The following is a 22,647-nucleotide window of genomic DNA, read 5'->3' as shown; positions in this document are numbered from 1 at the left end:
AAAGCTCAAGTGGGATTTTCAGAAATTGGTCATGTGTAAGTTAACAGAAAAAAATTAACTTTCTGCTGTTGAACTGAGACCGTAAAACATCTTTGTTTCTTTCTGCTGTCAGGCAAAAAGCTTTTCTACAGAGAAGCTCTCAGAGTTTGATGACTATATTGTTGGTTATTCTTAAACCAAAGTTTGATGGCCAAAGGTAGTTTACACTTTTGATCATAAATAGAATCAGGGTTTTAAAATAGCAACTTGTGAAAACATACTCAGTGTTGGTGTACATTTTTTTACTAGTATTAGTAAAATTAATAACTAGTAAAATTAGTATTAGCAACAGACTTTAATATTTTATGAAAATTTCTTATCCTAATACAGGATCCTGAGAGGACAAGACAGGTATATCAAGCCTCTTTGGAACTAATTCCTCATAAAAAGGTACATTTGCTCTAAGTGTTCTGCTACAAACATCAAAATCTTGCTTCTGTTACTTGTAAAATAATTCAGTGAAATAATATTTATTGATTGACTATATCCCTGTACTAGGCACCATGGAAAACAAATAAGAACAAGATAGGCTCTTTACCTCTGAAAATAGCTTACAGTCTAGTTGAGAGGATAGCCTGTGACAAATGAATAATACAGATAATAACATAGAAATTCAGAGGATAGGTACTTGGAATACACTGAGTGAAAAGCTATTCCATTGTGAGGAAGACACACATCCAGGGAGTACACAGCACGTGCAGGAAATAATGAATAGGTGTTTGTTGGTAGCTGAGTGGATGTATGCTTGCATGGGTGAACATGAATGTGCTCTGGAAGTGGCTGAGACATTATCTGTCATATTTCCCAACACATGAAACTAAGAAAGATGTTGACCCAGCTACCTTCCAGAATAGAGGTAGCATGTTCTGCCAGCTCACAAGCATATCCACAAAAAGCAGATTCTATGTAAAGGCTGCTGGGCCATGCAGTACTACACAGTATCTAGGTTACTGTTTTTGGGTAACTTTTGTAAATAAATATCATCTTTGCTTATAAATAAGAAAATACATTTGTCTTAACTGAAGTTTTAGGGAAATCTAATTTAACTTAATTCAATTTAATTTAAATGAGTCTCTTAAGCTAGATGTTGTTGTGCTTTTGTTTTCTAGTTCACATTTGCCAAAATGTGGTTACTATATGCACAATTTGAAATAAGACAGAAAAATTTACCATTTGCCAGAAGAGCTTTGGTAAGTAAAGAAAGATCAATATGCATCATTAAATTCTATGAGAAGGAAATTAAAGTCTTAGTGCTTAGAAGTTATATAATTCCTACTAAGAAAGCAACAGATGTATTATGCCTTTAAAATCTGAGACATGTTAGAAAACACATGGCCTTTAAAAAAAGATTAGATGATAATGCTTAAATTATTCTATTTCAACATTGGAAACCTTATAGCTAGCTACCAGTTACCAGATCTTTTCTCAGACTAGAAAGATCTGATCTTTAGTCTGATCCTGTGCAAAAAATTTTTGGTGTATTAAATGCACCTCCGTCTTAACAGATCCTATTAACAGTTAATAGGATCAAATACTGTGTTTAAATGCAGTTGTCCTTTGGATAAACTACTCTCACTCTGGCTGTGGGCAGCAAAGCAGGGTTCATTCTTTGATTATCTTTTAATTTATAGTAGATTTTATATATCCAACATCTATATTCCTTAGGAGACCCTGAGAAACTAAGTAAAATCCAAAATAGTTGTCCAAACAATTCTGGAACACTGTGTCTTGCTGAACAGGCACCAATGGGCACAGGCCCTCTTGACAGCTGACTGAATTAGACGGTTTCCTTTGGCCTTTTGTCAAGAACCATGTTGACTCTCTAAGTCTTTTGTTCAGCAGAGAACAGCTTCCAGGAAGGTCAACGATGTCTGTGCACAAGTTAAACTCACTAAGGTATCACAGCAGCTGGACATTTTCTTTTTCAGGGAACTTCCATAGGCAAATGTCCAAAAAACAAGTTATTTAAAGGTTACATAGAATTGGAGTTACAGCTTCGAGAATTTGACAGATGCCGGAAGCTTTATGAAAAGTTCCTGGAATTTGGACCTGAAAATTGTACCTCTTGGATTAAATTTGCAGAATTAGAGACAATCCTTGGTGATATTGAGAGAGCACGGGCAATCTACGAGTTAGCCATCAGCCAGCCACGCTTAGACATGCCAGAGGTGAGGCTCTTGAGTTAAATATAATTTTGTTTTAGACACTTCTCTAATATTACTTTAGATGACCACCTAAATATGTGTGCATTTTATACCATAAAGAATATCTAACAAATTTCCAGTTTTTTCCACTCAGATTAAGGTTTTTCTGTTTTAGAGATAGAAAAGAAGGGGAAGCAGTCCTCTAGTTGGATACCAGAGCACAGCAAAGCCTCATGACACCAGGCTGAATTGGGACATAGTGGGTGGCTTACTGGCTCTCTTCCTCGTTTTCTCAAACAGGAGGCTAAAGGGGATGAGATAATCAAGAAAATAGGCAGTAGGCAACCCCATCTGGAGAATAAGGGAAGTGGAGGTTGAGATTGCACATCCCTGCATTCTCCTGGCGGTTTTGTCTGGATTGAACTAGCAAAAAAGGCTCTAAGTAAACCAGGATGTTCCTGGAATTGCTACTCTCACTGGCCTCCATCAAGACTTAAAATCATCCCTTCAGTATTTGAGCCAGAACGTGGCGCCAAACCACATCTTGGACTAGTTTGAATCTCACAGGACCCACTGAACACATTCAACCATTCTGTTTATCTTGCACTAATATGACCCTGTATTTAAGGGCTCACTGATTGCATTAGGGCAGGGCTTTTTGTATTACTAGTTCCATCAGTTGGCCTCAGCTCCTCTACAGAGTGCCAGCTCCCAGGAGTCCAGGCCATATCTTGGTCATCCTTGTGCTCTGACAGGCTGTATCTAGCAGGTAAGCAGCTGTCACTGAATGCTTGAACTCAAACGTATCAAGAATTTACAGTGGAGGTAAAAGCGGTATATACTGGCTAATCTAGGCCTGTTTTCTCCCACAGGTTCAGTGGTATGTGGCATGGTCATGACTGCCTGGGAGACTTGGCAAGTTTCTCAGCTCTTCATGATAAGTCCAGCATTTGAAAAACTCCAAAATTGAATCCAAGGCCTTTTTGCTTATATTATAGAATTTTAACCAAGTTTTGGCCAGCTTGTATATGCTAGTGTTATTTATCACATGCCATCTGTTCTTTAATTCTTCATAAAAGGCCTAGGTTCCTATATGTCCTAGGTTAGGATGGTAGTTAAGCTGTGCTTTGGGTAGGGGCATGTTACTTTTTAAATGTCAAAGCTGACCTATTAAGTTTTCTTAGGTGCTTTGGAAATCATATATTGATTTTGAAATTGAGCAGGAAGAAACTGAAAGAACACGAAATCTTTACCGACGATTGCTTCAACGGACACAACATGTCAAGGTATCCTGTGCTTTATAGATTATCTTTGATTTTGCTTGCATCAGCAATCCTTAAGAAATACTGTATTTCTGTATTTTAAGTGTTTTTTAAAAATATATGTTTATTTTAAATGATTCCCTGGCTTTTAAAGAGAACTTATGAGTCTCAGAGGACTTTGGAATATTAAGCTTATACCAGATCAGTATGTGTACTGTTTGTAAATAACCAGTTATATCACAGAGTTGAATAAAACGTTAAGCTCTTCTTGTGACTTTAAGACTATTTTAGACACCTAATTGGATATAGAAGCAGACTATTTCAACATTAATAAATTGAAGTATATAGTCAATATTCTTTGGAATATAGAAATGAGAGCATTACTATATTCAGATGTTATTAACAAGAAAGTGTTATCATTACATTATTATCTTCCAGTGACATGGTTAATTTGGTTCTATAATTTTTTTAAGGTATGGATTAGTTTTGCTCAGTTTGAGTTGTCTTCAGGGAAAGAAGGAAGTTTGGCTAAATGCAGACAGATTTATGAAGAGGCTAACAAAACCATGCGAAACTGTGAAGAAAAGGAAGAAAGACTTATGCTGCTGGAATCTTGGCGAAGCTTTGAAGATGAATTTGGAACTGCATCAGATAAGGAGAGAGTAGACAAACTCATGCCAGAGAAAGTCAAAAAGAGAAGAAAGGTTCAAACTGATGATGGGGTAAGAACTGATCCCTGTAGCATGTCAAATGAGCAGAAATGCATCAGATTTTGAATTTTACACTTGTAAGTGGCATATATACAATCTGAGAATGAGAGCAGATAGCCTGGTGTAAGAGATAGTTGCAGTTTGGCTATTGTGGAAACATAATAAAGAGTGTATTGTCTACCCAGGGTAGAGAATGAGAGAGGGTTGGCAGAGACTTCTCGGACGATTCTGTGAACTATATGAAGTGTGGTATTTTCGAAGCAGCATGCAGGAAGTCAGGATGGAGGGAAATGAAGATCAGCATTTAGATAGGAGCAAATCCAGAGGTGGCTTTGTAGACTATAAGGCTCTTATGTACAAAATGGCATGACCCAGTCATTGGCATCTCCTGCAGGAGGACTTGAGAGGCTTAGATTGGAGGAGGAACTGTCAAGACACTTGTCAGCAAAGCAAGTGGTGGTGGAAGCTGGAACTAGAGTGATCTTTAGGAAGTGAAATCAGTGACCCACTGGAGGTGGGGATGTTAGGGCAGGGATTCAGAATAATTATGCACAGACATGTGGCTTTCACTACTGGGTAAATATTAACTAAATCTTTAAAATGTTTAAATCTTAAACAGACTGTAGGATGGAGTTGGAGACACAGAACATCTTCTTGGTTGACTGTAGAGAAGCTGTGCTTAGATTTTTAGAATTTTTCCCACCAGATTTTTAGCTCTCACTGAGCTACACTTGCATCAATGCCAATCCAACAGCTACTTATTTTCTCCCACCCAGTGTTCAAGGCCCAGCCCTTGTTCTTTCTGTACTAAACTTTGATGTTGTTTTGTAAAGTACACTGAATCCAAACTCTGGGTTTCCCAATGAAAATTCTCCACTTTAAAGTAACTAAAGTGTATTTCAGCCACATGTTAGCTTATCTTTTAACTGTTTTACTTTTCTGTAGTCTGATGCAGGCTGGGAAGAATACTATGACTACATCTTTCCGGAAGATGCTGCCAACCAACCCAATCTCAAGCTCCTGGCCATGGCCAAACTTTGGAAGAAACAGCAACAGGAAAAGGAGGTTGCCGAACAAGACCCAGATAAGGACGTTGATGAGAATGAATCTTGATTTTCTTATTCATATTGATATTATTTTTATAAATTAATAGTTTGTAACTCTTGTGACTCCTGTAAGTTTTTGTATATTTCACCAGTGATGAATTGATTGGAATCTTTGGCAGCTACTTTTAAAATTCTTTATAAAATGTTCTTGGGCTGGTTGAAGGCAGAGGGATTGCAAGTAATTTTAACTGCCAGATTTGAGTCTAAACATTTTTTTGTCCACATAATGCATTAGGAAATCTAATTAAGGTAATATTTAGCATCTATTTTAGATGGAACTGCAGGCTTTTAAAAGAATCTTTCTAGACGTTTTCAAATTACATTCTACAGTAACTTTTAAGATAGTTTTCTCATGCTTTTCTTCTTCATAAAGATATTTTATGCATTCATCTGAATCCTGCAACTTTTTCATGTCTTCAGAGTTCTGTTCCCAGCTCTGCCACTTAGTGATATGTAACTTAACCTTTATTTTCAGTTTCTTCACTCATAAAATGGGCTAATGCTTTGACTTGAGTTCTGTTCCCAGCTCTGCCACTTAGTGATATGTAACTTAACCTTTATTTTCAGTTTCTTCACTCATAAAATGGGCTAATGCTTTGCCAACTCATTTCAAACATTAAATTAAAAAAGACTATACCTGATGCATAGTAAGTGCTCAATAAAATAGTCACTTTGTTAAATATGTTCATTCCTAACAGAATTGAATGTGTTTGGGTTAATTTAACTTCTGAAGTCCTTGCTTTCTGAATAGTGGCCTTTATACCAAGTGTTTTCCAAAACATTGGTTGGAAAATAATTTATAGTTGCTGTTACTTCTGAATAAGGTCTTTTTTACCAAGAAAATTTTAGTCAAATTTCATTTTTGTCCTAATCAGTTTCCCAGACTGGTTGACCTCTGTACTGGCTTACTATGTGCTGTGAGAAACAATGTCCCATACTGAAATAAATTTAGGAAACTCTAGATTAAGGATTAAGCCTGGTTAGTCAAATCTCTTTATAGGCTTCTCAGAGCTTTTGATATGCTACTATATATATGAATTACCAGTAACAGTGTTGGCATGTTTCCCAAACTTGACCTGGGAGTCATTTCTACCCAGAGTACCAATAAATATCTCGCAGTGTGCTACAGTAGAAAATGTCTACTTGTGACATCTGACACATTAAGCTTACCCTTGCTTAAGGTGCAATACACCAAAGGTAACTTTATGCTTAATAGTGAAGCTTAAATAGTACAAGTAACATTTGCTGATACACTGCTCACATTCTCAAAACAAAAAATACTTAACTGATCTGAGAGATTGTTTCCTTTAACCTGGCCTGTATTTCTTAAGCATATCTTTTCTTGCTCTGTTCACTGCCCAAACTATTGGACTAGAGCTCTGTATCTACAAGACTGTTTTTCACCTATAAGGACAATTAGCAAATTTATGATCTGCAAATTTAGTTGGGTAAATTTACTACTAAATTTGTAAATGTATTATTCACCCAAGGGGTATAAAATTTAGTCAATATGTTACTAAATTGTATCTTGAAAATAAGATAGTTTTTGAGGACAGAATAAAATAGGACTGTTAAGATAAAATGCAAACCTGTTTTCAGCCTCCCTGGTTTAGTCATTGGACCAGTTTGAGCTGCAGAGGTATCAGGTTCTGACGATTGAGTACTTGAGGTCTGGCTAGTGAGGAGGAACATTTGAGATTTTAGTATCTTTTGGAAAAGTGTGCAGAATCAAGAGGTGAGATGAAAATATGTCAAAATGCTAGCATCAGTGACTAATCATAGAGTCTTGCAAAAATTCTGTTGCATGTATGCATAAGAAAAAAAATCAGTGATCATGTTTTCGATGTAATCTAACACTTTCTGGAAAGTACCAGTATGAAATGCATGAAGGAAAACGTTACTCTCTTTTGGAAGAAGATAAATTCCACCAAAATGAGTCCTTTCTAAAGTAAAAGCTTTTTAATAATCATTTTTGTGGGTTTTTGTTTAGCTGCTTTTATTCAGCTGAATATTTTCAAATATTACAGGTGGTGAAAACTACATATGAAAATACATGGTTGGCCTATGATCTAATTACATGGCTTTTCTTTAGGAACTAGGTTCTTTTTTCCCTTTAAATAGACCTCAACATCTTTTTATATTCTGAAAGTCAGGATTTAAGCAAAGTGTTGTAACATAAGACAGGATCCAGGACTATCAGTATGAAAACAAGTAACTGGGAAGAATTTACTACACAATAAGAAGGAAGCTTAAGTATGCTGGCCAAAGGATTGTTTCAAGTATGCATTTTTAAAATGTTTTATATATAAGTCAGAAACTTAACAACATATCCTAAATGCTTTCTCAATCCAGTTATAAATGAACAACAAACTTACAAAAAATATTGAGTCAACAGTGCATTTTATTATACATCTTAGATTTATACATTTCATATATACTTTTAAAGCTTCAATTAATAGTTCAATACAAAATAAAAAAATATATAAGCAGCAGTGGTTCTCAGGCACAGAAATTAGGAGGATTGGAGCAAGTTTTTTCCTAGCATACAGTGAATATTATGAACCATGATAGTGGAATGTTTCCTTCTGACGTAGCTGCCTTTCTGATTGAATTTTATTACAGTGGACAGCTTTAGTAGGTATGATATTACTAACTAGAAACAATGAGATTTAAAATAAGTTCATAACCTAAATTTTCTTGAAGTCTTTAAGACCTAAATGATTACTTTTCTCTAATAGAACTCCAAGATCATCCAATGAAAATAATATTGTCCATAAAATATCTGGAGCATCAGCCTAAGAACCACTGCCCATGGTTATTCAATGTCTTCAGGCCTCACAGGATGAGGTAATGGTATAATGGATTTCTTCTCAGTGTCTCTGGAAAGTGCTTTCCTCATATCTGTTAGGAAGCAAAATTTAATGTAAGTACCCAAATATCAAAACATTTTATATCGAAATTTAAAGTACAAAAAGTTCCCATAAGTTTTGTCAACTTCTATCAGATTCCAAGAGAATTCATCTTTATATAATTGAGACCCAGTCACAATAACCAGACAATAACCAACTGAGATTCAGCTCTCCATACAAATGTTCTTTTGACAGAATCTTAGTAAAATGACATGCCTATAACATAGTAAGACAGTAATTGATGGTAATTAGTTATTGGTTGGTTAATATAAGTTGATTAGTGTTAGGTTCGTAAAGGCACGTTTAAGGAGATTTAAATATTATAGCTCAAATTTAAAATATTAAGTCCAACAAATATGATTCACTTAAATTTATTAAAACTCTTGGATATTTCAGTTTGTGGAATGAATGTAAATGTTCACCTTCTTCTTGGTGATTCTGCCATAGAAGGGAGCTTACCGTAAGCATCCTCGTCAGGCTCCCCATTGCTGGCTGAATAGTACTCTATGACCGTCCGGTATACGCTGTAGCCCAACTGCTTGTACATGTTGACTGCAACTTGATTAGATACTCTTACAAAGAGATCAACAAAAAATCCACCTTTTCTTTATTTTTTTTTAAAAAAAGAAAAATTAAAATGTGAGAAATCCTAAAAACATATTTTTAACAATAACTTTTGCTTTTACTTTGACTACTCAGAATAGTAATAAGACCTCGCAGCTGATTACATCATAAATGAACTTTATATTGCTGAAGATTTATAACAATTATTTTGCAGTATAAAAAGATGACTGCATACTAATATTTAAAACCCACAATATATGAAAACATTTAAAAGCAATATGTGCTTTTTAAAAAGCTTTTTTTTTTTTTTTTTTACAATTTGGTTACTTGGCTTAAAAAAATACTGTGTATTTTATGTTGCAGTAATTAATATGCTCATTTTACCAATTACTTTCTCACATGCACAAATTAAAGACTTGGAAGCAAGCACCAAAAATTATTAAAAAATAAAATAAAAAGAAGCAAGCATCAGTGTGGCCATAGCCCAAGTATGGCTATAACATTGGTCACAGCCCTGAAGCCCTCAGGTCCCTCTGGTCAGTGACAGTCCCACCTTTACCCAGAGGTCTTCACATTGACTCTTGTAATCATTAGCTCCTTGCTTTTTGCTGTAGATTTACCACCTATTATAGTTTAGTTTCTCCTGTTTATAAACTTATATAAATGCAAACATACTTTATACATTTTTTTCACTTTATATATACTTTAGTGATCTGCCTCTCTCAATATTGTACAAGAAAGTCTTGGGGTACCTGGAGCTTGTTCTTCATTGTGCCTAGCATTCCAATGGACGACTATACTACAAATTGTGGTCCTACAGATAAACATTTCCGGTTTTTACTGTAACAAACTGTGCTGATAATATTTTTGTCTTGGGTCTCATGGTACAGTATCTAAAGTCTACCACTAGGTGTGTCATCAGTGGCTTATTTATGGGAGTATGCACATCTTCAACTTTATTAGATAATGTCTATTTCTCAGCCTGCTTTCCCTATACTCCTACAGAAGCGGTTAAGACTCCATTCCCACAGTACCAAGACTTAGTGTGTCAGACATTTCTATTTTTGAAAATTCTGTGGTATAATGGTTATCTCAGGGTATTAACTGGCACTTTGGATTACTAACAAGACTGTATATATTTTGTTGGCCATTTAGATTTCTTGTTCTGTAGTCCTTATTGGTCATTCACACATTTTTCTTTTTCTCTCCAGAGATATAGTTCTTTATGTATATCTTTTTCCGTTTTGTAGCTGGTCTTGTCTTTATCTTTATGTATCTTTTAATGAACCAAGTTACTTGACTTCAGTGAACTTGAATATATGAACCTTTCCTTAACAGTCAGTACTATTCATATCTTATTTCAGAAGTTCTTTTCTACCCTGAGCTCATGGAGACACTCATATTATCTTCAAATGGCTTTTTAATTTTGCTTTTCATATCCAGGTTTTCAATAAATCTGGAATTGGTTTGTATATAGAAAGATAGCAATCTAGGGAAAATTTCTTTCCATATGGATATCCAGTTGTGCCCCCACTTTTATGAAGTAAACCCTTTCACCATGGATCTGCAATTGCTTACTCTGAGAATGTAGAAATCCATGTATTCTTTGGTCTGTTTCTCAAATTCAGTTCCACTGGCCTAGACAACTACACCAGTCTTAACACACAGTCTTACTCATTATTGCAGTTTGAAATCTGGAAGGGCAAATCCACCCATTTTTTTTGTTTTTTAGGAATATATTGTCTCTTTTTGGTTCTTTCCATTCCCCTGTAAGTTTTTAGAATCAACTTAAGTCCCACAAAAAATACTTGAGATTTTGATTGCAATTACATTGGCTGTTTGAACCAGTTACCAATTTACTCTATCAAGTCCTGTAAGCCACAGAGGTAGTTTATCTTTCCACTTAGGTCCTCTTTAATGTCTCTCTCATAGTTTTATAAACTTTAGAGGGCTTGCACAATTTTTGTTAGATTTTTTCTCTAAGGCCTTAAAGTTAATGTTTGTGGGGTTTTTTGCTTTATTTTTAGGTTTAATGTATTTTGATGCCACTGTAAATGGCATCTTTTTCTAAATTTTATTTGTATAGAAATACAATTGAATTTTATACCAGTTTTATATCCAACAACTTTGCTTAACTTTTATTCTAAACATTTGTAGATACTTGTGGGTTTTTTATTTGTGTAATCTTATATGTGCAAAATGTTTGGTTTCTTCTCAATCCTATCTTTTACTTTTCTTGTTTTATGTGTTGTCTAGTATTTCTAATAAATTAGTGAAGAAGGCTGCCTGTAGGCATCCTTGTCCCCGATTTCAAAGGAAAAGCATTCAGTGCATCACCACCATATATTTACTACAGGTTTTTTGTAGATATTCTATTTTCAGATCAAAGAAGTTCTTCTGTTCCCTAGTTTGCTAACAGTTTTTTATCAAGAACAAATACTGGATTTTATCAAAGCATTTTCTGCACTTACTAAGAAATGTTCTTAAATCGGTTACTGTGGAATATATTTACAGAATTTCTAATGTTAAACCAACCTCCCCCTAGTATACCATCCTTTTTATGAATTGCTAGATCCATTTTGCTAAGATTTTTCTGGGATTTTTGCATCTATAATAAAATTTTCCTTGAATTTTCCTCTCTAATATTTCTTGTCAGATTTTGTTACCAAGGTTATCCTAGCCTTAAAAGAGGAATATTCCCTGTTTTTATGTAAAATTGAACTTATAGTCATTATTTCTTAAATAGTTGGTAAAATTTGCCTGAGAAGCCAGAGTTTTCTTTATGGAAAGATTTTTGCCTACTGATTGAAATTCTTTAAGGCTGGGGTCAGCTCACAACCTATTTTTGTACTGCTCTCAAGCTAAGAATGTTCTTTTTTTTTTACAATTGTGAAAAGTTGTTTTAAAAAGAGAGAGAGAAAACAATATGTGTTAGCCTAAATATTTACTGTTTGGCCCAGCAAAAGTTTGTTGAGCCCTGTTCTATAACCTTAATCAATCTGTCTGACTGGTAACAGTAAGCATGTTCAAATCTCCCATTATAATGATAATTTGTCTGTTTCTCGTAGTTTTGCCAAGTCTTGCATTTTTACTCTGAATCTATATCACTGGGTACATAAAATTTTTTATTATTACATTTTCCTGATGGATTATCAATATTCAGTGACTTTTTTACTTTGGTAATTATTGAACTATAATGTAACTATTGTTAATTTAAGTGTTCCAACTGTCTTTTGGTAATAATTTGCATAATTTAAAATTTTCTTTACTTTCAATCTTTCTGTATCTTTAATCTTTACATACTTCCTATAAACAGTTCTGACAGTCTCTTTTTTTAATTTTAAATTTAATGTCATAGGAACACTTAACATGATATTCCCTCTTAATAAATTTTAAATGTGCAATATGTTACTGTTGACTGTAGAAAATGCTGTACAACAGACCCTAGAGCTTATTCATCTGGCTTAACTGAGATTTTATGCCTGCTTATTAGTAACTCTCCACTTCCCCCTCCCCTAACCCCTGGCTACCATTATTCATTCCACATTTTGATTCAATGAATTTAACTATTTTAGATATCTCATGTAAGTAGAATCATGTGGTATTTGTCTTTCTGTGACTGGCTTATTTCACTTAACATAATGTCCTCAAGTCTTTTGACTTTTAACTAGAATCATTAGTCCACTAACATTTACTGTTGTAATTACTGTTAATATTTGGATTCATGGCAGCCATCTTATTTCATGCTTTTTGTTTTGTCACTCAAATTTCCTTTTTCTCTCTTTTATTGAAATGATTTTTATCATTCCATTTTTTCCTCTACTTGTTTGGAAATTACATAGTTTCTATTTTTACTGTATACATTTAAAAATACATGTATATATGTATGGATATAGATATACACATACCCATACAAATAAAGATCACTTAAATTTTAAGCAACTATTCTAAAATAATGAAGGTTTAAAAACTGGAAGGGAAGGGAGTTGAGTAGTTTTCTACTTTAAGAGATAAAGAACCTATCCTATAAACACATTAAATCATATGTGCAAGGTCGTAACTAATTAGAACCCATTTCTGAATTCCCCACTTACTATATAATAATGCCAAATACTTTTTTCAACATATATACCATTAACAAAAATGTATAAACTATAATCTTGCTAAAAATTTCCTCCTCTTCCTTGTTCAGTCTAGAGAGAATTTTTCAAATTCTTAAGGACTAGAGTTGTTTCTTTTTCAGCTAATACTATTTCCTCTCTTCTCTGAATGAGCTCAAGTTCCTCCTGCCACCAGCTTGGCTCAGAGCATTTTCAAGCCATGGTTACTTCTTTAAAACTTACCTTTAATTAAAGCAGAAACCCTCACAAGGCCTTCCCAGCAGCTACTCCCTTTCCTATATACTTCTAGGCATTTGGAGTAGAGGAAAAAATGGCAGCTGCACAACTGGTTAAATTTAAACACGCATCTCTTATCTCTTCTAGAATGGGCTAGCAGGAGGTTGTCCTCTCTTTAAATTACCATATTACTTTCAACTCACATAATGAGGATGTTTGAGATATACAACAGGTCTTAAAAAAAAAAAAAAGCCATAATGGCAGTTCCCAAAACTGCTCCAAGGTACTCCAGGGTGCACAAAACTCATAGAGGTGCTGCAGGATATTTCAAATGTTCGGGGAAAACACTAATCTTAATGTCAGGTACTAGCAAACTACTAGTTTGATGTAGTTAATAATTGCAATGTTACATCATGTTACATTCCTTTTGATGACATAGTATCTTTTTGAAGCAAGGTTTGGGCAGTTTCTGTAATTTAAAAAAAAACAAACCCAATGCCACATGAAAATCAGTTTGAAACAGGAAAGAAGGTAGTTGTGTTGAATCTGTTTGCAAGGTTTGAGAAATCATGCAGTGCTCAAGAAGTGCACACATCTCACTAGCAGGTAACCACAGTTATTTTACAATGAAATAAAAATATTTTCTTTCATTGTTTATTTTTTCCAAATAGCAACTAGGTTGTGAGGCCACATATTAAGCAGTTAGAGCATAACTGCTTATTAAGATGCAGAGAATTTGGGAACACCTGCCATAATTTCAAGAATACTAAAAGAAACCTCAAGGGCTAGTCTTTGATTCTACCAGTTACCCAACTTATAAGCCTATGGCAGGTCATAGGTCAAGTCTATTTTCCTCAATGGCAAAATAGGGACAATAACACCACTCTGAATATGTGACAGAATTGTGAGGATTACTGGAGGCTAAAAATGAAATTCCTGTAAACAGTAATGCACAATAGATAGTCTAAAGGGGAAAAAATATAAGTGTTCACTGAAAAATGAAATGATTAGGGCTCATAAATTATTTGAAAATCAGGATCTCACCTTTCCGAAATCTCCTCTAATAACTCCATAAGTTTAGCAGCCAAACCAAGGCGTCGAAATTCTGGGGCAACAGACAGAGCTGTGACATGCCCATGCCATTCTTCCCTAGCGACTGAGCCTTCTGCTTTACCCATAACTGCCAACAAAAGATTGCATTCATTAGTAAACACATGGGTTTACACATAAATATAGAATTACTGTTTGGTACATTTTTCTTATAAAGGAAACTAATGACAAAGTTTTAATTTTTAAATCCTACTTAAAGTCATCTACCTAATGGTTATTAGTGCTTTTATTTGAAGTTCACTTGTAAATGTCATGCTAAATCTAGTTGTAAAAGCAGAATTAGAAAGTTTTTTAAAAGGAATGATATACTAAAAAAAACTGATTTCAAACACAACTAGAATATGTATTTTTAAAAAATATAAAGTGATTTGTTCAACGGTTTAAAAGGAGATAAAATTATAGGCATCATGATTATACTTTCAAATCTACATTAAATCAGTTGAAAGCTGTATTAAAATATGAACTACCTACCCAAAAAATTACTAGTGGTATTATACTTACTATAACCCATCAACTCTCCACCAGGAGCCTCTGCAACGATGAAATACTCTGGCCAGTGGGCAAGGTACTGTAAGTAAAAAGGAATCCCATACTAGAGTCTTGTTAAGGAATGTGAAAATGCTGTACAGTAACAAGTTCTTCATAAAAGGGATATTTTAAAAAGTCTCCTTTAAAAAGTATAATGTTAAAAAAAGATCTATATATCCCAGCTCTATATATGTATAATTCCTATAATCATATCGTTATGTGAAATATTTAGGCGGCCTTAATTTCAGAATTGCCTGAACATACCACCTCAAATGTAAATGGAGAACGCACCATCTAATAGAAAGCAGAGAACCAGGACAGATCTGTAATCTGTCTCCCTACTGATCACACTGTACCTAATTCTCTGCATAGCACTTACCATCGCCTGATATTCTTATGTGTTTACTGTCTCCCCTTAGACTATGAGTAATGTGTGCTCTATCCCTGGTGCCTGGAACACAGTAGATGTTCAACGTTTATTTTTCTATAATTGCACTGGAAAATTAATGACTAGTTCCTACTTCAGCGTCAGCTATGAGACTGTGAAAATAACTTTACTTCCAGAGGCAACTTAAGAATTACCCAGTTTTCCTTTCCACTGATTCAAATTCTGCATTTCTAGTAATGTAAATAAAAGCTGACTTAAGAGTGAATGCCTGAATAGTCTGCTCACTACTTAAGTCTTCAACCCCCACGTCCTTACTGATACATACTCATTCCTACATTTCTTATTTTAAGCTTACTGATGCAATTCTATGAAGGGACATCATCAATCCATATATATATTTTTTTTAAGTTCCTGGAAAACCTGTTCAGTAAATTCAAACTCTCCTATGAAGGACAAGCTTTATTTTGAATACTCTTCAGACATAACCCTTAATACAGCAGGCCAGCCAGTCTTCCTTCCATCCAGCCACTAACACACCATAATCTCTCCTCCAGCAGAGGAACCCCAGATGCCCACTCATCAACCACTAGGATCTGGCAGGTTACTTTCAAATATGGCTTCACCTGGATTGACACTTTTACTGTAAATTTTAAGGGTAACTGAAAGCAAACCATTTAAGATGATTTGCATCCTAATATTTTCCCTTACTATATACAGGGAAAATTGTGTCATTCAAAATTCTTCAAAACCCTTTTACTTATTTTTTAAACATGGAAGGTTTTTAATAAGTCATAATTTTTTTATAAATACAAATGAAAACTTTGGAGATTTTTTGCATTTTCTACTTAACTTTGTTTCTGATATGTAGCCCTGTTGCCTGTACCTACAGTTAATTTTTACTGCTGTATAGTAGTAGTAGTGAAAACAATTTAAATATACTATCTCTGACAATGAACAAAACTTTTTCAAATCCTTCATGAATACAGAATAATTTAGCTATTTCCTTATTGTTATGTGTGAATGTTATTCCAAAATTTTAATATTATAATTCTGCAATAAATATTTTTGTAATGACATAATTTAGGGGTTAACAAACATTTTCTGTAAAGGGCCAGATAGTAAATATTCTAGGCTATGTGGTCCCCATGGTCTCTATTGCAACTTACTCAAACTGTAAAAGCCATAGACAAAAGCCACAGACAACAGTAAATTACTCAGCATGGCTTTATTTATTTGTTAAATAAAACTTTATTTAACAAAAACAGGTAATGGGCCAACTTAACTTGGCTCATGCACATTAGTTTGCCAAGCCCTGACATAATTGCCTCTATTGCTTATTTTCCAGTTCCAGGAAATGGAATTACTACTAAGTATTACATTGCCAGTGCCTTCCAGAAAGACTATAGCAGTTTATACTGTCACCCGCAATTTATGAGAATGATCCTGTCACCTCATCAGCACCGAGTTTTATCACTTTTTTAAATTCTTGATAATTTGACAGGTAAAACATATCTCATTTTGGTTTTAATTTGCATGTCTTTTGACTGGTGAGACTGAGCTCCTAATATATTCATTAGCTTCCCATCTGCCCTCTTTTATTAAATTATCAGTTAATATTACCCTTCTACCCTGCAGTAGACATGGATGACAACCCAGAAATCCAACTTGTGTTTTAAGCCACTGAGGTTGTGAGGTAGTGCAACATAACCCAGAGTATCCTAACTTCACACATCTTTACCCATTTTTTTTATTGGGGAGCATGATAGATGCTGCTAATTGTTACCCAAAATCTTCTCTTCCTTTTAGTAACAAGCCCCAATTTAAAGTTGGCACATTCCCACACTCCGTTACAGCTAGATAAGTACAGCATGAGGCAGATGCAGGCCAATGAGATACAGAAGGGCCGCATGCTATTTCCCAAAGGTACCCTTGAAAGGTAAGGACACTCTCACCTTCCCTTCTGTTGATCCTCCTGCCAGGAACATGGATGTGATGCCATTTGCTCTGGCAGCCATCTGAGACAGGAAGGCCAATGCCACCCTGAGAATGTAGAGTGGTTCAGGTGGAGAGCCTGATCACTGGTAACTTCATGGAACCACCACCTGCCCTGAACTACTCTTCATCTCCAGACTTCATTCACATCAGACAGAAATAACTCGTCTTGTTGAAGTCACTACTTTCTGTTATGTATAGCAATATTACTGAGGGGCAAGCTGGGCAGGGGAGTTGTATTATTATAGAGTTATGAGGTTATTATATTAGCAGCTTGCCAGGCAAATTTAAGACAAATCTTGTTCCTAGTTTTGTTTTTTTAATTTCTTTCATTGTTGCTTATGATAGTTCCTGACCTACAAATTTTAAAGTTTTTCAGTACTTATTTTTTCCTTCTGTTCCTCCATTTTCCTTAATAAGCCTTCATTAACTTTTTTTTTAAAAGGATACAGTTTCCGTAAGTGGATCCAAGTTACTGAAAGAAATGAGAAATGTCAACAGTAAGCACTATTTACAAAATCAGTTCAAATAAGCCCACTAAAATTAAAAATAATATGCACAAGGAAATGAAAACACGCTAAATACACAACTTGAAAACCAACTTTTGGGTCGAGAAAGATGGTTTAAACTACCTAATGGCTATAATGAGCTGTCATAGCAACTATAAAGATATCTATACATTTTCGATTAACTGCTTTTTTAAAAAATTACTTTATAGTTAATATACATCCAAACCTTCCATTTTCTAAATGATAATAAATTGTTAATGGAAGTAGGGACCAACTAGGCATATAAATCACCAAACAGAAGATACAACCAGCCCACTGCAGCAACTGACAGGGCTTTTCCCAACCTGTCTCTGGGCCTTCTTTCCCGGACAATTCCTCCTTTCTCCTTTATTCCACCCTTCAGATGTGGGCTCTCCCCAACTTGGTTTTTGCTTCCCACTATAAAACATTCCCACCTCCTCCCTTCCCCAGTGTCCCCAGTCCTATCCTTTCAATTTTGTATTCTCAGAGGAAGCCAGATCTGAATCTGGTGCTGTGCCTCACCAGCATATTCAATCACAACACTCCTGAATCAGCATTTCTTAAAATACATCTCCACTTCCATCTACAAAGAGTCCTTCCCTCTCACTTTCCTATCCAATTAATAGAACCATTATTTTGCCAGGCTCAAAACAAGCGACCTTCAACCCTTCCTCTTGCACATACAAATTCTTCTTTGGGACCTTTACCAGTGCCCAACAGGCATAATGCATTTCTTTACCTCAGCAGTTCTCAAACATTTTGGTTTCAGAAACTCTTTACAGTGAAAATTACTGAAGACCCCAAAAAACTTCTATTTATGTGGGTTATGTCTATTCATATTTAAAAATTTAAAACATTTATGTTGAAATAATTACATGTTAAGATGAATAACTTTAAAATTGAGACATAACTGAAAAAAAAAATGGCGTAGATGAGAGGCTTGGTTCATCCCTCTCACAACCAAATCAAAGTTATGACAGAAACAGAGCAAACATCAAAAAAAGTTGCCTAGGATCTAGATGAAGAAGTCTTACAACTAGGGAGACAAATAAGAAATCAATTGCCCTGCAATGGGAGGAGGTAGAGTGGGGTGAGGACGTGAAGCTGCCTGGTCCCAAGCAGCTGAGTGGGACAGAAGCTGTGGCAGCTGCTGCTGCAGACGCCGACTAAAGTGGCCATGTCCACGAGTGGCCTTTTGCTGTGAAAATCTGCTCATTCTGAGCACCAGTGCTGGGTGGGCTGTGTGGGGGGCACCAGGGACTTACAAGGGGACACCGAGTTGTCAGAGTGAGGGCCGGAGATGAGAATCTCTCCCGGACAGAAGTGCTGTCAGTATCCATTATTCCTCTGTTGAGACCTTACCCCTCCCAGGGTGCAGACTCAATGCCACCATAGCTGAGATGTCATCCAACTGGATAACAAGATGTCGCTCCGCCCAAAGGATTCCCTGAAACTCCGCCTCCCCCAACTCCTGTGAGCCCCACCCACACCACATCCTGGTGTATCCTCAGGAGAGTCTGGTGCTCCTTGCTGAACAGCGCCAAGACTCACTGGTGGCAGCTGGCCTCGGTTTCTGGCGTGGCCACTTGAGGCAACTATAAGCACAGCATCTGTGGACTGCTTGCTGAATCTTAACAGGTGGCCCTAGAGGGGCACAGCCTGGGGCTAAACTTGGCCTGCAGCTAAACCCCTCAGGACAGTGCCACTGGATACCTACTAAACAAAGGCACATTAATAAGACCAGGAGTGTTAAGAGCTTTGCTTAGTACACAGAAACAAGACACAGAAAAGCAGCCAAAATGGGTGGACAAAGAAGCAGAAACCATATGAGAGAAGAGAACAGAGATCCATGAATAATGGAGTCAAGCAATCTAACAGATGCAGAGTTCAAAACACTGGTTATAAAGATGCTCAATGAACTTCGGGGAAGTATAGATGAATTCAGTTATAGCTTTAAAGAGATAAATGAATGAATGAATGAATGAATGAATGAATAAATAAATAAATAAATAGATAGATAGAAATTATAAAAGGGAACCAGTCAGAAATGAACACATTATCTGAGATGAAGAGTATATTAGAGGGAATCAAGAGAGTGGATAAAGAAGAGGATCAAACCAACAATATAGAGTTTGGGGAAACCAAGGTTACTCAATCAGAATGGCAAGAAAAAAGAAGCCAAGACTATAATAATAATTAAAGAGCCTATGGGACAAAATTGAATGTAAAAACACATCCGTGTCACAGGGCTACCTGAAGGAGAAGAGGGAGAACAAGAAGTTGAAAAGCTATCTGAAGAAATAATGATGGAAAACGTCTCTAACCTGGTGAAGGAAACAGACATACAACCCCAGGAAGCTCAGAGAGTCCCAAAAACCAGGTACACAAAGAGGCCCACACCAAGACACATCATCATTAAAATGCCAAAGTTTAAATACAAAGAGAGAATCTTAAAAGCAGCACAAGAAAAGCAGTTAGTTACCTACAAGGGAGCACCCATACGACTGGCAGCTGATTTCTCAAAAGAAACTTTGCAAGACAGAAGCGCTTGGCAAAAATATTCAATGTGATGAAAACTCAGGATCTACAACCAGGAATACTTTATCCAGCAAAGCTATCATTAGAGTCAAAGGAAAGATAAAGAGCTTCCCAGACAAAAATAAGCTAAAGCAATTTATCAACACCAAGCCAGTATTACAGGAAATGTTGGAGGGACTTCTTTAAGAAGAAAAAACATGTATCAAAAACAGGAATAAAGAATGGTAATAACTACATTCCTATCAACAAGTACCTCAAATGGAAAAGAATTAAGTGCTCCAACCAAAAGATAGAGTGGCTGAATGCATAAGAAAACAAGACTCCTACATATGCCGCCTACAAGAGACTCACTTCAAATTAAAAGACATATACAGACTAAAAGGAATGGGGTGGAAAAAGATACTGATTTGATGGACCTAGAGGGTATTGTGCTGAATGAAATGGGCTGCAGAGAGAAAGACAATATTGCATGTTTTCACGTAAATGTGGAATCTAAAGAACAAACCAACAATAACAAAAGCAGTAATAAACTCATAGATACAGAGACTATTTTGAGGGCTACTAGACGGGAGGGGATTTGGGGGGATGGGAAAAAAAGCAAAGGGATTAAGAGGTACAAATGGATAGTTGCAGAACAGACATGGAGATATAGAGTGTAGCATGGGGAAGATGGTTAATAATGCAATAAATATGTAAGCGGGAAGAGGGGTACTAGATTTAGTGGGGTGATCGCTTTGTGAGTATGTGGATCTCTGATCACTCAGCTGTACAACTGAAACTGGTCTAATTATATGCCAACTATATTGGGGGAAAAAACGAACTGTACAGTGTAAATACGAGCAACTAATTATCTATTATATTTCAATAAAGATGGAAAAAATTTTGAGACAACTGATATAACAATTTCAGGTATACAACATAATTATTATTTGTATATACTGTGAAATGATAGTTGCAAAATTTTTTTATTGTGGTGAGAATTTTAAGGTCTATGCTCTTAGTAAGTTTTAAATAACTGTATTCACTATGCTGTTCATTACATGCCATGACTTATTTGTAACTGGAAGCTCTGTACCTTTTAACCCCCTTCATCCATTCTGCATGAATAACTTTTTTAAAAATTGTATGCAACCACAAAAGACCCCAAATTGCCAAAGCTGGAGGTATCACACTCCCTGACTTCAAACTATACTACAAAACCATAGTAATCAAAACAGTATGTATTGGCAGAAAAACGGACACACAGACCAATGGAACAGAACTGAGAGCCCAGAAATAAACCTACTTACATACTGGCAATTAATTTTTGACAGTGGAGCCAGAACTATGCAATGGAAAAAGGAAAGTTTCTTCAATAAATGGTGTTGGAGAAACTGGACAGCCATATGTAAAAGAATAAAACTAGACTGCTATCTTACTCCGAACACAAAAATTAATTCAAAATGGAATAAAAACTTGACTGCAAGACGTGAAATAATAAAATACATAGAAGAAAACATAGGCACTAAGCTTACAGACCTCAGTCTCAGGCATGTTTTTGTGAACTTGACCCCAAAGGCAAAGGAAACAAAAGCAAAAATAAATGAGTAGGACTACATCAAACTGCTTCTGCAAGTCAAAAGAAACTATCAACAAAACAAAAACGTAACCAACCTAAAGGGTGAAGATATTTGCAAACGACACTCCTAATAAGGGGATAATATGAAAAAAAAAAAAAAAAACCCACTCAACAGCAACAACAACAAAAAAAACAGTCCAATTAAAGAATGAACAGAGGACCTGAATAGACTTTTTTCCAAGGAAGACATACAAATTGCCAACAGACATATGAAAAAATGTTCAACATCACTAGTTATTAGGGAAATACAAATCAAAACCACGCTGAGGTATCACCTTGTACTTGTCAGAATAGCTATTATCAAAAGGACAAGAAACAGTAAGTGTTAGAGAAGATGTGGGAAAAAAGGAAACTCTCATACACTATTGGTGGGAATGTAAATCCATGCAGCTACTAGAGAAAACAAAAATTCCTCAAAATATTAAGAGCAGAACTACCATATGACTCAGCAATTCTTCTTCTGGGTATTTACCCAAAAATTATAAAAACACTTGTAAAAATACATGTACCCCCATTTTTGTTGCAGGATTATTTACAATAACCAAGACATGGAAACAACTTAAACATCCACCGATGGATGATTAGGTAAAGATGATGTGGTGTATATGTAAAATGGAATACTACTCAGCCAAAAAAAGGATGAAACATTGCCATTTGTGACAACATGGATGGATCTTGAGAGTATTATACTAAGTGAAATAAGTCAGATGGTCATAGATACAGACAACAGAATGGTGGCTACCAAAGGCAAAATGGGGTAGGGGAGGGGAAAGTATGTAGAGGGGGTCAAATAGATGGTAATAGAAGGAAACTAGACTTTGAGTAAGGAGTATTCAACAGAGTACACAAGTGTTGAATGCTGTAACCTGAAA

The 22,647-nt window shown here is 35.6% G+C and overlaps 2 protein-coding genes and 1 long non-coding RNA gene across 8 annotated transcripts in view; 1 reads left to right on the top strand and 2 right to left on the bottom strand.

The window, feature by feature from the left end:
• Positions 1-5,656, top strand: part of CRNKL1 (crooked neck pre-mRNA splicing factor 1) — a 16,931-nt gene extending 11,275 nt beyond the window's left edge. For 2 of the 4 annotated variants that reach the window (XM_023537765.1, XM_023537754.1), the window contains 5 exons: positions 1,149-1,229; positions 1,968-2,207; positions 3,368-3,469; positions 3,919-4,167; positions 5,101-5,656. In XM_023537765.1, the coding sequence (XP_023393533.1) occupies positions 1,149-1,229; positions 1,968-2,207; positions 3,368-3,469; positions 3,919-4,167; positions 5,101-5,268 (840 nt within the window). In that variant the 3' untranslated portion in view covers positions 5,269-5,656. The remainder of the gene's footprint in view (positions 1-1,148; positions 1,230-1,967; positions 2,208-3,367; positions 3,470-3,918; positions 4,168-5,100) is intronic. The other 2 variants (XM_011370794.2, XM_023537759.1) reach the window with 2 other exon arrangements.
• Positions 5,657-7,644: 1,988 nt separating this feature from the next.
• NAA20 (N(alpha)-acetyltransferase 20, NatB catalytic subunit) overlaps positions 7,645-22,647 on the bottom strand; it is a 20,294-nt gene continuing 5,291 nt past the window's right edge. The window contains exons 2-7 of one of the 3 annotated variants that reach the window (XM_023537771.1): positions 17,540-17,564; positions 17,050-17,137; positions 14,683-14,749; positions 14,116-14,251; positions 8,630-8,742; positions 7,645-8,162 (exon numbers count right to left, since the gene is read on the bottom strand). In XM_023537771.1, the coding sequence (XP_023393539.1) occupies positions 8,077-8,162; positions 8,630-8,742; positions 14,116-14,251; positions 14,683-14,749; positions 17,050-17,137; positions 17,540-17,564 (515 nt within the window). In that variant the 3' untranslated portion in view covers positions 7,645-8,076. Of the gene's footprint in view, positions 8,163-8,629; positions 8,776-14,115; positions 14,252-14,682; positions 14,774-17,049; positions 17,138-17,539; positions 17,565-22,647 lie in introns of all 3 variants that reach the window. The other 2 variants (XM_023537773.1, XM_011370783.2) reach the window with 2 other exon arrangements.
• LOC111746714 overlaps positions 21,927-22,647 on the bottom strand; it is a 5,848-nt gene continuing 5,127 nt past the window's right edge. Inside the window, exon 3 of the long non-coding RNA XR_002783241.1 lies at positions 21,927-22,641. This is a non-coding gene — a long non-coding RNA (uncharacterized LOC111746714). The remainder of the gene's footprint in view (positions 22,642-22,647) is intronic.

The sequence above is a fragment of the Pteropus vampyrus genome, unplaced genomic scaffold (genome assembly GCF_000151845.1).
Source record: "Pteropus vampyrus isolate Shadow unplaced genomic scaffold, Pvam_2.0 Scaffold7, whole genome shotgun sequence".
NCBI lineage: Eukaryota > Metazoa > Chordata > Mammalia > Chiroptera > Pteropodidae > Pteropus > Pteropus vampyrus.
The sequence above is the reverse complement of the archived record's forward strand: the minus strand, read 5'-3'. Positions and strand labels throughout refer to the sequence as shown.